Source organism: Exophiala oligosperma (assembly GCF_000835515.1).
Source record: "Exophiala oligosperma strain CBS 72588 unplaced genomic scaffold supercont1.2, whole genome shotgun sequence".
NCBI lineage: Eukaryota > Fungi > Ascomycota > Eurotiomycetes > Chaetothyriales > Herpotrichiellaceae > Exophiala > Exophiala oligosperma.
Genome location: NW_015622819.1, coordinates 1,813,009 through 1,828,405, shown reverse-complemented (window position 1 = coordinate 1,828,405; position 15,397 = coordinate 1,813,009). Strand labels below are relative to the sequence as shown.

The 15,397-nt window shown below is 51.3% G+C and overlaps 6 protein-coding genes across 6 annotated transcripts; 3 read left to right on the top strand and 3 right to left on the bottom strand.

Annotated features, from left to right (window-relative positions):
- The first annotated feature begins 658 nt into the window (after positions 1 to 658).
- PV06_02114 (uncharacterized protein) lies at positions 659 to 3,224 on the top strand. Its single transcript, XM_016402761.1, has 2 exons — positions 659 to 929; positions 976 to 3,224. The coding sequence occupies exons 1-2, from the start codon at positions 779 to 781 to the stop codon at positions 2,868 to 2,870; spliced, it is 2,046 nt and encodes a 681-aa protein (XP_016266658.1). The 5' UTR covers positions 659 to 778; the 3' UTR covers positions 2,871 to 3,224.
- On the bottom strand, positions 2,496 to 6,972 carry PV06_02113 (uncharacterized protein). The gene has a single exon (XM_016402760.1). The coding sequence runs from the start codon at positions 6,928 to 6,930 to the stop codon at positions 2,962 to 2,964; it is 3,969 nt and encodes a 1,322-aa protein (XP_016266657.1). The 5' UTR covers positions 6,931 to 6,972; the 3' UTR covers positions 2,496 to 2,961.
- Positions 6,973 to 7,467: 495 nt separating this feature from the next.
- On the bottom strand, positions 7,468 to 8,054 carry PV06_02112 (uncharacterized protein; the record flags this gene model as incomplete). The annotated part of the gene is made up of 4 exons (XM_016402759.1): positions 7,468 to 7,490; positions 7,543 to 7,575; positions 7,626 to 7,803; positions 7,872 to 8,054. The coding sequence occupies 4 exons, from the start codon at positions 8,052 to 8,054 to the stop codon at positions 7,468 to 7,470; spliced, it is 417 nt and encodes a 138-aa protein (XP_016266656.1).
- Positions 8,021 to 11,716, top strand: PV06_02111 (uncharacterized protein). The gene is made up of 2 exons (XM_016402758.1): positions 8,021 to 11,152; positions 11,201 to 11,716. The coding sequence occupies exons 1-2, from the start codon at positions 8,112 to 8,114 to the stop codon at positions 11,379 to 11,381; spliced, it is 3,222 nt and encodes a 1,073-aa protein (XP_016266655.1). The 5' UTR covers positions 8,021 to 8,111; the 3' UTR covers positions 11,382 to 11,716.
- A 436-nt stretch (positions 11,717 to 12,152) lies between these two features.
- Positions 12,153 to 13,964, top strand: PV06_02110 (uncharacterized protein). The gene is made up of 2 exons (XM_016402757.1): positions 12,153 to 12,506; positions 12,560 to 13,964. Exons 1-2 carry the CDS (start codon positions 12,434 to 12,436, stop codon positions 13,390 to 13,392), a joined length of 906 nt encoding a protein of 301 aa, XP_016266654.1. The 5' UTR covers positions 12,153 to 12,433; the 3' UTR covers positions 13,393 to 13,964.
- Positions 13,934 to 15,331, bottom strand: PV06_02109 (uncharacterized protein). The gene has a single exon (XM_016402756.1). The coding sequence runs from the start codon at positions 15,219 to 15,221 to the stop codon at positions 14,274 to 14,276; it is 948 nt and encodes a 315-aa protein (XP_016266653.1). The 5' UTR covers positions 15,222 to 15,331; the 3' UTR covers positions 13,934 to 14,273.
- Between the last annotated feature and the right edge of the window lie 66 nt (positions 15,332 to 15,397).

The window sequence follows — 15,397 nt, the reverse complement described above, 5'->3', positions numbered from 1 at the left end:
CGTTAGTAATGAACGGGCCGTCGCGAGCATCTAGACTGCACCGGTAGCACATGTACGAGTACAGCAACATAAGAAATTGTCTGGTAATCCAAAGCTTTTTGTGTTTGGTGCACCCAAGTACAACCCACAGTAACTTTCGCAGGCAACACTTTTGTCCGCGAGGCACGCAAAAGGGCGGCACTCTGGTTGGTCAGCCCACCCAATAAACATAACCTGGAAATCCAAGCCTAGCAGAGACAGGCTGGCGTTCTAGGCGATTGAGAGCTGCAATGAGAGCACAGTCACGATGGCCAAGTTCTTGATGTAGCAAGCTGAGAGAGCACGTGGCTGTTGTAGAGGATAGAACCCGTTGAAGGCAACTACGCCTTTCTTTGTTGTCGAGTGAAACGACAGACCTACCACATCATGGCCAAATACGAGTAGAGCGGGAATTGAGTGATACGTAAGATATCGCAGCGAGTAGAGGAGGAATTGCGAGACAAGTGGTAGAGAGAGATTAGGAGACGAGTATCGGTATGTACTTGGAAATAAAAGGGGACTCGTATTCGTATTCGTATTCGTAGAGTCTTCAGAAGAACTTGGCGTTGCCCTGCAGTGACGACTTTTTGGAGAATCGCACGCGCAGGTGTTGTTTACCATCGTCCAATAAATTTCGCACCTTACCAGTCAGTAAAGAAGACAACATCACAATTGCAGTCCACGCCGGTCGTTGAACGACTGCAACTCTTCATACTATGGTCCGTTCCTGAATCCCGAACACCTCGCTTCTTCAGCGAACATGTCGAGTCCAGCTGCGACCCCGGCGCCTCCCCGCCCGCGACCGTACCGACGCTTTTTGAACTCGGCCTTACACACGAGATTTATACATGCGGTCTTGATATCTCTGCTGATCGCTCTCAATAATGCCTTCTGGTTGGGCTCAAAGAAAGGTACACCCTCTCCGGATTCTGCAGCATGACTTGCTAATTCATCAAGATATCTTCTGGTCATGGTTTCCCCTTGGGCCTGCAGGAATCAAAGCTTTGCTCTTCTCACTATGCAGCCTCTGCATCTTTTTCCCCCAGATCGCCGGACTGAAAATCGGCCGCCAGACAACTACCTCCCCTTTTGGCATGTTCAGGAAGATGGCTCTGAGTACGACAACCTTTTGGACTCTTTTCTGGTACCTCTTGTCCGCATTCGTCTTCACCTCTGTGTACACTTGGTCTGCACCAGATCTTGCTTGGACAATTCCGGGAGGCCACAATGCCCCAGATATGCTCAATGAGAAACCCATATTTCTGCGCTTATACACGCTTTTGCTGGGCTGCGCCTATGCTGTGGTACATCTCTACCTTGGCAATTCATCACTTGTGATTGCGATCTCAGCCCTGCCAGTATCGCCAAACACAGAGGGAAAAGGACAAACCACACATCCACAAAAGCCAATTCTAGCTCAATTCCAACAGAAGACATATTCGGCAGTTCTGAGGATTTTCATTATTCCCACCTCAGTCATGGTTTTGGCACCATTTCTCAACACTTTGTTCTTCCGAGGGCCACTCTGGCAGGTGCATCTGGCGATTGCAAAGCTGTTCAACAACTTGTCAAGGGCAAATGCTCGACCCATCGGACTGCCGCCCCTCGGCCCTGTACATTTGATCAGGTGTCTCATTGCAGGTTTCTTGCTAGCCGCAACATGGGAAATGACAACAATGCTGTTCCTGACTTACCTTGGAAGGGAACCAACCAAGGCTGGATTTCCTTTATCAACTACAAGCAAAGATCCGAATGGGACGTTGCTCACCGGACTGCGAGCGAAGAGAGATGTAGTGAGGACATTCGCTTTTTGGGAATTGTCGATCATTGCCCAAAACCACAAAGATCGCAGAAAGACCATTTTTGAAGATATTGAGCGACCGACTGGCCCAATATGGGCTCAAATGTCAGAGGCTGGACTGAACATTCTACGCGAGATTGACAGTCGTATACTAGGCCCACCCCCAAAGGCGTCGCAACCCCAGGGATCGAATGTCGTAGAGAGCCTGCCGCATATTGTGCCAGAGGTACAGACACAATCCATATTCAAGGCGAGTCCAAAGCCATCTATGGGCGAATCACTGGTTGGAGGTTCCCTACGAAGGATTGGAAGTAGTAGTCAGCCGTGGCGACCACCGATCGAAAATACGACCAAGGCTATGGAGACGAAGTTGCTCGAGTATGCCAGGCCTCCTGGTTCTCCCCAGGCGCAATCACAGAGTCTGATCCAGCAATGGATGGATTCGTTGCAGAAGAGCCCGGTTGGATGGTTTTTCACCTCCACGGAAACAGCGAGAATCAACGCCACAGTACTAGGATCACCGAACAGTGATGCTGCCGTAATTGTGGATGTTGTCGATTCACTTACCAAAATGCTCATTGCAAGTCTCACAGAGGACACTTATGGTAAAGCAACACCCACCGTCCCAGAGACTGTAAGACAATTCACGAAAACCTTAACCATAATCGAGGACTTTGTCGCCAAGAACAACCCTGGTGGAAGCAGAGGAATCGGAGAAGTTCAAATCATTATTGAGAGACTGAGAGCTGGACTAAAAGAATTACTTTCAGCTTTCCAACTCTATTTACTTGATGTCGGTTTGGGGATTACCGATCTCAATCAGGCGAAGAAGGCAATTGAACCTCCAAAGCCAGAGCCCCAGCCTCCCAAATCTGTCGAAGAACCACCAACCCGTCGACAACTCTTCTCAAAAGAACCACAAAGAGTACAATCAAGGCAAGAGTCTCGAAGAGTGGAATCTTCCCAGCGATCCTCGGGAATCCAGAGAAAGACATCAAATGGGATGAATGGAAGGCAGCAGCCTCGACGAGAGATGGAACAAGTCAGATAGAATAATTTTCAGGTCTGACCTAATTGATGTATATCCTTGTCGTCATTCCATCCTCCAAGAACCTCTGTGCTTTTATGTGTTTTGTGCATATTCACGCCGGCACAAGCTCGTTCGGCGTCCACTTCTTGACTTCGGGCGGCTCTTTCATTTGCAAGCCTTGTTGACTCTCCCAAAACACCCCATCGGCACCAGGAGGTCTTCCCCCACCGTTGATGTCGTAGGTATTGGTGGTGGCAGCCTGGGTATCTTCGGGCTGCACGGCTTCAACCTGCCACACCTCTCCCTTGGCCTTGACGCACAAGTCGACCATTTCCCTGAGCACCTCGTCGACCTTTGCCGCCTGCTCGCGCATGCCGCGCCTCGACAGGCCGCTGAGCAAGCGCTGCACCTCGTCATGCACGCCGTTGACCCGCTCGACCAGTCTCGCCACGCTGGCGAGGAGGTATTCTTCTTCGTACACGCTGCCCTTTTTGCCACGGGCCCGCTTCCGCTCCTCGCGTCGCTTGGTCTTGCTGGTCTTGCGCGACACGTTGCTCGCGACGGTGCCGCCGAACTTGCTCGCGTTGCTCCCGTAGCGCGTGAAAAGGCTCTGGCCTCCCGCCGTGGTGGCGTCGGTGGCGGCGAGGGAGACGTTGTCCGGGATGTCCACGGCGTTATTGTTGGAGGCAGCCAAGGAGGACGAAGGGTCGCCGCCGTAATAGGCGAGGGGGTCCTCCTCCTTTTTCTTGCGCAGCTCGGCGATCCGGGGCACCTGCGCGGCCAGCTGGGCCTTGCAGTCGGCGATGAGTTCGAGGATCTCGCCCACCTTGTCCGCCAGCGCGGCGTCGAGGACCCCCGGGATCTCGGACCGGAGGCCGCGGAGGGCCAGGACGCGGCTGGCGTCGGCAAAGTACGAACCCCGGCAGAACAGGCGGGCCGCGCTGAGCGTGTCGTTGAGGTACTCGCCGTGGATGGTGGCGGCGGCGCGGAAGTCGCGCGTCTCGTCGGTGCACGTGGCCGCGAGGGCCGTGGCGAGGGAGAAGAGGCGCTCCGGGTCCAGGGGGACCAGCGTCGCGCACGTCAGCGACTCGCGCCACTTGTGGGCGAGGGCGTACAGGGGGTAGGCGGCGTCGTAGTCGCCCAGGGATTCAAAGAGCGTGGCCGCGTGGCTGTGCTGGGACTGTGCCGCGAGGTGCTGCGCGTAGAGCCTCATGATGTGTTCGAGGTGTGCCTTGTCGTACTTGTACAGGTCGAGCGCCGTCGTGTACAGCTCGTGTTTGACCGCGTAGGCCTCGACGTCGTCGTGTGCTTTGAGCGCGTGCAGGGAGGACAGGGCCCGGGCGTACTTGTGCAGGTGGTTGTCGATGGTGTATTGCCGTCGAAGAGTGGGTAGGGCGTGGAGAGATTGCAGGAAGGGCATGTATTCTTTGGGATCGCGCTGGGCGCTTTGTGCGACGAGGAGGGTCAACTCGAGGTCGTAAAGCGCGAGGGCGGCGTCGAAGAGTCGGTTCGAATCCGTCAGGAAGACGAGGTGGGAGATGGCGGTTTCGGCTTCCTCTCTGGAGGAAGACAATATGGTAGATATCATGGTCAGGGCTGAGTTGAGATCTGGTGGCCGTTTACAGACGTGTGCTGTTATCACGTTCTGGAAGGATGTCGACGCGTGAGGAGATAGGGCCGACAAGAAGGCATCGGCGATCTTGTTGACCTTTGTTCCCGGCTTCGGTGGTGCAGGTAGTGCTTGTTCAACGTTGAGAGTGTCTCGGTAGAGAGTTTGGGTCACATCTTCGTCCTTTAGTTTTGAGAGGAATTCGTCAATGCGACTCGGCTTCTTCAATTGCTCGATGAATTTGGGAATGCTGGCTAGGAACGTCTCAGGATCGTAATCGTGCAGAATGTTCATATCGACTTGGTGTGTCTGGCAGGCCAGGAAGGCCGACAGATAGTCTTGTTGTTTGAGGTGGTGACGTATGCCTGAAAGGACGAGCAGGCGAGGATATACCGTCTCTGTGTTGCCTCGGGGCATTTGTAGGATCACAGCATACATGGAGGGGATCACTGTGACTATTTTTGCTCCTCGCTCAACGCTGCGGCATCGCTCATCAACCTCCGGGGTGTCGCCTGGAACTTGCATGTTCGAAGGAGCTGTTAAGTGGACAAACTTCAGAAGATGTTGAGATGTTGTGAAGATCAGATGGGCATCCGTGAGTACGTAAGATGTACATTCTCGTACTAGGGAGATATCGTCGATGTAAAGATTGTCCTTTGAGGTCAAGGATGCTTTGCGGTACTGGGCTGTGTGTCCGTTGGCGAACCCATTGACCTCCGCATCGGCAACATCGCGCAAGGCGAACAAACAAGAGTTGGGCTGAGAGCCAAGCAGTTGGTTTGAGTCAGTCTCCGATTGATATGGGAGCAAGAATGTCCTGTCAAGCTTCGAGCTTGTACACGCGATTGAGTCGTAGTGGACGTCAACCAAGAGATTGTCAGTTCCTTGAGGTATAGATATCACTTCAAAATCCTTCGATGTAGATGTCTTAGACCAGGCTAGTTTCAGACATGTCGCTGGTTCGTGGCTCTGAGCTGGGGCAAGGATGCAGACTTGGTCCCCCTTTTCTGCCACCTGTGTGTATCGAACAGAATTTGGTAGTGGTAGGGAATGACGTTGCACAGATGGTGTAAACCTGAAATCGCCTGTGGATGCTGTCCGAGTTGACCATTGACAAAGTTCGAGAGTGTGTGTGGTTAAGACAGCAATCTTCCGGCCGTCTTGACTGACAGCACAGTCGACAATGTTGTAGTCGAAAGCGACGTCGCAGAACGACATAGGCGGAGGCACCCCAGCTTGCTTCAGCGGTGTGAGTTTTAGCAATTTCCCATCGATTACTGCCACGACACCACGGTCATATGGGGGCACCGTGCTTCCACGAGCCACCGTTGGAAGGAATGCAATATCCAACAAGCTCTCGAATGTACCGAGGATGGCCCTTAATGGTGTTTCTTGGTGCCATCTGAGAGAGGCGGGATCAAGAGCCGCGGGAAACAAGAACTCTTGTTTGAGATAGTAGTGATAGTTTCCCACGGTCCAGAACTGTACACGGTCCTTGAAGGATATGGCCAGCACTGTTGAATCAGTATTCCAAGACAGGAAAATGCGGCTAGCCCAGCTCTCCGACTCTTCTTGTCTCAATCTAAGGTCAAATTGGCCGTGCCGCAGACCGTTTCTTTCGAAGAATACAACCTCTGTCTTGTTTGGCGAGCGCTTGATGCCTGCAATGAGGTTTCCAGACGGTCTCCAGCTGAGTGCAGACTCAAGTCCGTCTACTGCCTCGCTCGCACTGTCGAGCGCAGCTTCGCGAGTGTAAACCCTGATTACACGTCGATGGCCGGGGATCATGCTATTGATAGCAACGTATTGCCCATCTCCTCGCCAGCTGATCGTCACTTTGCCTTCCTCGTAAGGACTGGACTTTCCCTGGTCAATGGTTTCAGGGACCGTGGGATCTCGCAAAGCCTTCGCCCGTCTGCCCTGAAACTGAGTTTCTCTTTGGCCCCAGCCTACCGAGACTTGCTTAGAGACTTTCAGATCGTCTGCGGAAAAGGCCGTCTCATTTAGTGGCTCGAAATTTCTGCTCATCAGAACAAGCGTGTCTGATCGAGTAACGATAGCGAGAAGCTCCTCGTCCGGAGCCCATGCAGCAGCACATATTCCGACATCGACAGTGCCGACAATTTCAATCTTCTCCTGGTCTGGCAAAGGGTCCTCACGAACCACCACGACATCTCCACCTGCTAGTACAATGCAAGACGTGCCGGAATCAGAAAAGTGCTGAAGAAGTAAGATTTGGTCGCATTCAAGATCCGGCAACGGACATGGGGCGTCCCAGGATGTTATGTTGACAAATTGTGCTCCCTCTGCACCCGTTGATATTCTTCGCTTCAGTTCAATAACTGGGTTTGTGGGTGTCGGGCCAAAGGCACAGATGATAGTATTGTTGGAGACATCCCATGCTGTGGCGGCCAGAGGCAGGTCAACTTCAAGTTCCGTTTGCGAATATGAGATTGTCTTTAAATTTCTCATTACGGTGATATGCCCTGCTGGGGTTCGTGTGTTCAACTTCTGGTGTGTCTATCGGAATACAACGAAATATCCATAGCATGTGTCAAGTCAAAAATAAAATATAATCGGAGAATTAAATTTACGGGACGAATACCCACAATTTGATTGGTTGAAGGTCGGATGCTGATTCTTCATAGATGCGAATAAATCGACAAGAGTATTTATGTTTGAGAGGCTTGTAAACACTACTTCGACAGTCCAGGGACAGAAACATTGCGGAGTTATTCATTCTGTTCATGATGAAGCATCTCAGCAAAGTTCAATGCAATCCAAAATCAGCATCAGCGATCGAGACGGACGAGACCAGTCGATTTCAAGCTCAGAGGAGCTTCTCGAACGCGAGGAAGACCACGGGATGAAAGAAGGAGGCCGCGGAGATGGTGTGACTGAATTTGATTGTATTTCTTGAGGCTCTGTACAAATCCGAGTGCCGGGATGCCACTCCCTCACTCATGTTCGACGCAATCTGATCCCGTCCCAAGCATTCCGAGACACATTTTAGACTTTGTACGTGTGCCAGACTATCCATCTCATCAGTACGTCGTAGATGTGATGCCGGAACAATATACATACCGGCCATGCCAAAGGGAACGCCAAATCCGACAGCTGCGCAATTCTTAGTCCAAAGTCTACGTGCATTTGGTGGTAGAACGTACTCATGAATGTCCAGTACCTCAGCCAGAAGAATTTTGTCTTGGGGTTGAACGGTAAACCACTTCTAGGGCCCTCTGGGTAGTGGAAAGGACTGTCGAATCGAGGTCGGGTGGTCGAGAAGCCGCGGCGGGCGACGGTCTGAGAAGCCATTCTGGCGCGGAGGAGGGATTGAGCGTTCATCTGTGGGATCAGCAAGTAGGTCCGAAGCTAGATTGTGCGAACTGACCTTTGAAATAGAGTACGCGCACAGCTTCGGTCTTGTTGAGCAGCTTAAAGATCGTGAAGAGTGGTGTCAGTCCACTCCGTTCATTGAAGTAGCAGCAGCTCGAAGCCTTGGCGCAGATCGGCATAACTTCCCCATTAGTTTTCATACCTGGAATTTCCTCCGCTGCCAAAAGTCTTTCTCTCACTGCGCTGCCCTCAGCCGACATTTTTTTCTCAATCCTCCTTCCCACGATTCTAAAGGCGTCTTGGGAACTTCTACCAGTATGGAGGAGCTGTTCGATGTATTTGATGACAATCCGTCCGCTGCACAGCCGACAGGTAGCCCAGCGAACACACAGTCCAGGAAAGAAAGACGACGAAAGCGACAAGCTGACGGCGAACTCAAAGATGCGGCCGACGTTGAAATGGCCAATGCCGCCTCTAAGAGTGAGACATCGCCTGCTCCTGACATGAATGATGCCGAGGCCGTAGAGGACGGTGAACCCGATAACAAGCGTATGCGAACAGATGACGAGCCCGAGCCTGTCGTCACTGATACTTTTGAGACCGAGCAGTCCAGAGAGGTTGACGCCATCGCCGGCCTCCAAGCCTCGAAAGATGCAGACAAGATCCTTTTACACCATCAGGTTCGACATCAAGTCGCGCTACCGCCAGATTATGACTACGTTCCTATCAACCAACATAAGCCGCCCGCCGAACCTGCTCGAACATGGAAATTCCAACTTGATCCCTTCCAACAAGTTGCTATCGCTTCCATTGAACGCAATGAAAGTGTACTGGTCTCAGCACATACTAGCGCAGGCAAAACAGTGGTCGCGGAATATGCAATTGCACAGTGTCTGAAAAACAACCAGCGAGTCATCTACACCAGCCCCATCAAAGCCCTGAGCAATCAAAAGTATAGAGAATTCCAAGCCGATTTTGGTGATGTTGGTTTGATGACCGGAGATGTCACCATTAACCCAACAGCCACTGTTCTGGTCATGACTACTGAGATTTTGCGATCCATGCTTTACAGAGGCTCGGAGATCATGCGTGAGGTCGGATGGGTCGTCTTTGATGAGATTCACTATCTGCGAGATAAAACCAGAGGTGTAGTATGGGAAGAAACTATCATTCTGCTACCTGACAAGGTTCGCTATGTGTTTCTGTCCGCGACGATTCCCAATGCTATGCAATTCGCTGAATGGATCACCAAGATTCACAACCAGCCTTGTCATGTGGTCTACACTGACTTCAGACCGACTCCATTACAACATTACTTCTTCCCAGCCGGTGCGGATGGAATTCATCTGATTGTGGATGAAAAGGGTGTATTTCGGGAGGACAACTTCCAGAAGGCCATGAGTTCGATTGCCGATAAACAAGGAGACGACCCTTCTAATGCTATGGCGCGTCGGAAAGGAAAAGGCAAAGACAAGCGCTTGAATAAAGGAGGCACTAAGGGTCCCTCCGATATTTACAAGATTGTCCGTATGATCATGACGAAGAACTACAATCCTGTCATCGTCTTCAGCTTCAGTAAACGAGATTGCGAGGCATATGCCATTCAAATGAGCACAATGTCCTTCAATGAGGATTCTGAAAAGGCCATGGTATCTAAGGTCTTCGAAAGTGCCTTGGAAATGCTATCTCCGGACGACAAGAATCTGCCTCAAATCCAGCATCTACTCCCACTCTTGAGACGAGGTATCGGCATCCACCATTCAGGTTTGCTCCCAATTCTCAAGGAAACCATCGAAATTCTCTTCCAAGAAGGGTTGATCAAGGTGTTGTTTGCAACCGAAACATTTTCCATTGGACTGAATATGCCTGCAAAGACCGTGGTGTTTACCAGTGTTCGCAAATTTGACGGTTACTCTCAACGATGGGTGACACCATCCGAGTTCATTCAGATGTCCGGGCGTGCTGGTCGTCGTGGTCTCGACGAACGTGGGATTGTCATCATGATGATTAATGAGCAGATGGACCCCGGTGTTGCAAAGGACATCGTGCGAGGCGAGCAGGATAAATTGAATTCAGCATTTTATCTCGGCTACAATATGATCCTCAATTTGCTGAGAACGGAGGGCATATCACCCGAGTTCATGCTGGAAAAATGCTTTCATCAATTTCAGAATACTGCCAGCGTGAGTGGGTTGGAAAGAGAACTGCAGCACCTTGAAGCAGACAAATCAGCCATGGTGATTGAGGACGAGAGCTCGATACGAGCGTACTACGACTTGAGGAAGCAGCTTGATGTCTATGCTGAGGACATGCGCAATGTCATCATTCATCCTAATTATTCTTTGCCTTTTATGCAACCAGGTCGATTGGTGTACATCAAGGACGGTGAGCATGATTTTGGCTGGGGAGCTGTGATCAACTTCGCACGCCGAAGCACCGGAAGGTCCAACGAGAAAGTAACGCCACAAGAAGAATGGATCCTCGATGTCGCTCTTGAATGTGGCGAGGGTTCAACACCAACCACCAAGACCTTTCAGTCTCTTCCGGCTGGTATCCGGCCTGCACAGCCTGGAGAGAAGTCCAAAGTTGAAGTTGTCCCTGTCCTGCTGAAATGCGTCCAGAAAATCTCTCATATTCGCATCTTTCCCCCAGCCGACATGACAATCTCAGATGAGAAGAAAAAGGTGCAGAAGGCGTTGCAAGAAGTCCAGAGACGCTTTCCCGATGGGCTCTCTGTCCTAGACCCAATCGAGAATATGAAGATCACCGACAACTCGTTCAAGGAGCTTCTTCGCAAGATCGAGATTATGGAATCAAGACTGGTTGCGAACCCGTTGCACAATTCTCCACGACTGGAAGGACTGTACAATCAGTATGCCGAAAAGGTGGCCTTGCAGAACAAAATTCGGGCTTTGAAAAAGCAGATCCAAGATGCCCACGCCATCATGCAGCTCGAGGAATTGAAATGCCGCAAGCGAGTACTGCGTCGGTTGCAGTTTATCAACGAAGACGAGGTCGTTCAGCTCAAGGCTCGGGTCGCCTGCGAAATCAGTACAGGTGACGAATTGATGCTTAGTGAGCTGCTTTTCAATCGTTTCTTCAACGATATGACTCCAGAGCTATGTGCCGCTATCATGAGTTGTTTTGTCTTTGAGGAGAAGGTTAATGAGCCTCCTGCATTGACAGAGGATCTTGCCAGGCCACTCAGAGAGATCCAGAGACAAGCGAGAGTCATTGCCAAAGTGTCCATCGAATCCAAACTCGCGGTCAACGAAGAAGAGTACGTACAGAGTTTCAAGTGGCAGCTTATGCCGGTCATGTATGCCTGGGCGAAGGGAAAGTCGTTTGGCGAGATATGGTAAGTTTGGTACAATAAATAAGCAGGATATTGCTGACGCTTATACAGCAAAATGACCGACGTCTACGAAGGCAGCTTGATTCGAGTGTTCCGCCGATTGGAAGAAGCCCTTCGCCAAATGGCCGAGGCGTCGAAAGTCATGGGGAGCGAAGAGTTGGAAAAGAAGTTTGAGGAGGCTTTGACCAAGGTAAGAAGAGATATCGTGGCAGCCCAGTCATTGTATCTCTAGACTGGATGATCACTCGAGACGACCCCCTCCTCCCTCTCATCGCGCAGTCATGTGTGGGAGGGTCTATTATGTATGATGATACCCATGCTTCTTTTTGACGACACGACAACTAGAGCTGCATTTTCTGGAACCTAAGGATGATCTTAGGGGCCAGTTTTGCCTAGATCGGCGTCGCACCACAGACCTTGCAATGCATCTTGTTTTGGATGTATTCCGGATCTGAGGTTAAAGCCAGTCTTGTCGAACATCCAATATTAAATTATGTTTTGCCTTGCAGCGGCGAAAAGCTGCATGAGAACCCGAACTTTGAACGAGTAAATCGTTATCAATATGAGTACCTTGACCTTGATCGCTAGTAACAAGTATCAGTATCCGTAGTCCCTGGTGAAGTCATTTGTCATTTCCGTCCCCCCAGTTCTCGTTGTCGGTTGTAGACAAGGCAGTCAGCACCAGTGGACCGCTGCATTGGCCCGCGGTAGTGAGCACATTCTCGCATGGAAGAATGAGAAACGGCATGAAATCATGTCTGGGATTGGGCAGCAAAAGCCTCTGGATGAAGTAGACGGTGACAGCTGGCAGCGGGCAAATCAGGCTGGTCGAGGCTACTTTAGTGAGGCTTGTAGAAACATCCTTAGTGGACACCTGGTGAACCATAGCTGGAACCATACCTAATACACCAGAACACGGGCCCAAGGGAGCCACCAGAGCCAGCAAAGCACATCCGACATTCACTGTGCCTCTGCCTTCTTTCCCACTCCAGGCGCAGTGCCTCCTCCACTCCCTCCTCCACTAACTTAACCCAGCATACCCGACTTTCCATCTCTCACACACACACAACACAATTGCATCTCCATCACCACCGAAGGCCCGACCTCACCGCTTGGACTGCCTGGTGGATACAAAGACTGACTGCCCGTGACTGTCCCTTCCACCTCAGTCACTTCAGGCCTCTCCCATTCCCTCTTTCGTAGCAACAACCATCGACCACCAACAACCCTCTACCGCATTGGAACCCAGACACACCCTCCGTCTCATCGGCATCAACAGCCATCATGAACAGTCTGGCTACGCCGCCGATTCCCCCTCATTTCCACGAACACACCCGTCTCTCCCCTGGAAGATCAAGTGAGTCGTAACCTCCCACAACACAATTTTCCAGAGACTAACCGCCACCTCAGTGTCAGGCACCGCACCCTCGAGAAAACGGAAAGCTTCTCCCTCCCCAGACCGGGATGATGAAATGACAACATCCCCTTCCATTCCCAATGCTCGACTTCCACAGCCTGCAACTCCTTCGACCAGAAAGCGAGTCCGATCGAACCTGGCAGGACGGCCGTTGTCGGTGGACAGACTCCTAGAGACACTGGATAAAGATTCGCTGAGATCTGTATTGAAAACTCTATGTGACCGGAACCCTGGCTTGCGAGAGGATATCGTCCAAGTCAGCCCTCGACCAAGTATCCAGAGCACCCTGCAAGTTCTTCGACAATACTACGATCGATTGATGCAATCGTTCCCACTGGGCCCAAATCCACGATCTGACTACGCATATGACCGAGTTCGTCCTCAATGGCACGATCTCCTCGAGGCTCTGACCGATTTTACTCCACAGTTTCTGCCTCCGAATGAGCAGCAATCGTCAGTTTCGCTCGACTATCTGCACGGCGTCACAAATATCATCCATGACCTTCCAGAGTGGGATAATCCATCATACAATCTCGCCAAGCAGAATGCCTATGAGGAAATCTCAAAAGCGTGGGCTGCCGTTATCAAGGAAGCCAGCAAAAGAGGAGGTGGAATTCAACTCCAGTACAATGGTTGGGAAGTGAAGTTGAGGGCACACAATGACAAGAGTGGTGGTCGACTACGAGAGGCCTACGAAGCTCTTGTCGATGCTCTCGGCTGGCTGAAGCCAACACCCCAGCCAACCCAACCGCAAAGCATTCGACAGCAGTTATTTTCCAACACATACGGGACGGAGCAGTCAGCTGTTCGAACTGGCAATTGGTAAGAGCAGGAATGGGGTTTCCTCAAGAGGCCAGATGCCAGACTCACATCTCCTTATTCAGTCAAAGATGATGCCTGGGGTTCAGCAACATGGACAAATCCTCCAGAAAAGCTCACGCACAGATCGCATCAGAACTTTCAGAAGATTATGCCGATACGAATTTCCTTTGTTAATGGGTGGTATGATTGAAACACCTTGCACTTTTTACGACCCGGAACGGCCATTGCCCATCGTTAAATTACCTATCATTTATTTCAAATCTTTCTGCAGACGCAATGGACGCAGCACAGCGATCATTTGCATCCCACATTCGGCGTTGCATTGGAAGTGAACCAAGTATTTATGGGGACAAAGAAGGAGGCAAATTCACAAGGCCAATTACTTTTTTCATTCGTTTTTTCTGCCAGGTCCATCTTGCTCCCTGAATTCTTGTGCAGACGATGGGTTAGAAGACAAAGGCAAATACCTAGGGACAACCGGGTTTTCTTGAACAGGCTTGAAGTAGGGATTGTACACAGTTCTTCAAGTAGGATTCCATGATAGGCCATAATTGAAATTGACTCATACTACAACTATACTTTGTACCTCGAGGATGTACGGAGAGTAGATGGACAAGGCAAAATGGTAGAGAAAAATGGAGTGTAGATAGGGGAGATTAACTAGTAGTTTGGCTCATTCCTCCTCTGTTTCCTGGCCATCAGATTGAGTGATTTTGCCCTCATATGCAAGCGGAACAAAATATTATGATTTAATGTTGCTACAACTGTCTTTCAACCTCCTCTGGTTCGCTCCCTTGGATCAGATGGATCTTCTTTGTTGTACACACACACACTGTGAGGCTGGGACCACACAGAATTTTCGAATTTTGGGATAATTTGGGGGTTTCATCGCCAACCCACGAACCGTTCCGCTCTCATCTTACACCCTTCGAGGGTGTTGAGTTTGGGTCGCACGTCGAGGTAGAAGTTCAGACTGTTGGGCTTCCCGTTGGGATCCTGCTTGCCCTGGTAGAAGTCGATGATGTACTCCACGGTCTCGCCGCCGCAACGCTCGACGACCCAGTCGTGCCGGTCAAAGGGTTGGGTGTAGCCCATCAGCGACTTCACCCGGGCTTTGGGCGAGAGGGCACCGGCGCCCAACCCGCGAAAGGACTGCAGTTTGGGCCCGCCGCAGGCCTCGGACGAGTCCGACTCCCATGCCTTGATGAGCGACCAGGCCCGCTCGTTGACGGCGTTGTGGATGGGGATGATGTGGGAGATGCTCGAGAGGAGGTCTTCGGGGTTGGAGGACGTCAGGGTCTCCTTGCGCATGACGGCATGGAAGAATTGTGACTCCGAAGGGTAGATCCAGTTGCCGGACGAGTGGCGGCCGGTTTCGGTCTCGGCGTTGGCGGGTGTCGTCGTCGTCGGGGAGGAAGAGTCTGTGGCAGTCTGGGAGCGTGGGATGGAGGATACGGCGCGGTCTTGGGAAAGTGGACGAGATGTTTTATAGGGAGAGGCGGTGGTCGGAGGGGAGGGACTTTGAGAAATGCGGTCGGATGAACATTCTTTGGAAGGGGGAAGTGGTTGTGGTTGTGACGGTGATGTTGAGAGTTTTGGATGATCAAGCGGGAGAGGAGGATGGGAGGGAGGTAATTGAGACTGTGCAGAGTTCTTTTGTGCTTGGGCTTGTTGAAGCCATATTGATCTCGTCTTTGGGTCGACTGGGCATGCTGAGGAGGAGGCGCTTGATGTCGAGGTAGGTGGTGGTGGCTGAGGTATGGAGGAAGATGTCAATGTAGAGGCATGCGGTTGAGGTGGCTCCGGAACTGGATCTGCTTTCCACCAACCCATGGCGAATATATGAGATGCGGTATCAACAGCTAAGATAACGAGTGATTGAGCTCGGGCGGAAGGGGAAGTGGTTGACTGAGAAATATATCGCCGGTGATGCCTGTAATAAGAGTTAGTAGAGTAAGTCGTAGTCGAGTTCCCTCTTAGCGGGCCAAAGAAACCTTTTTCCATCTGCC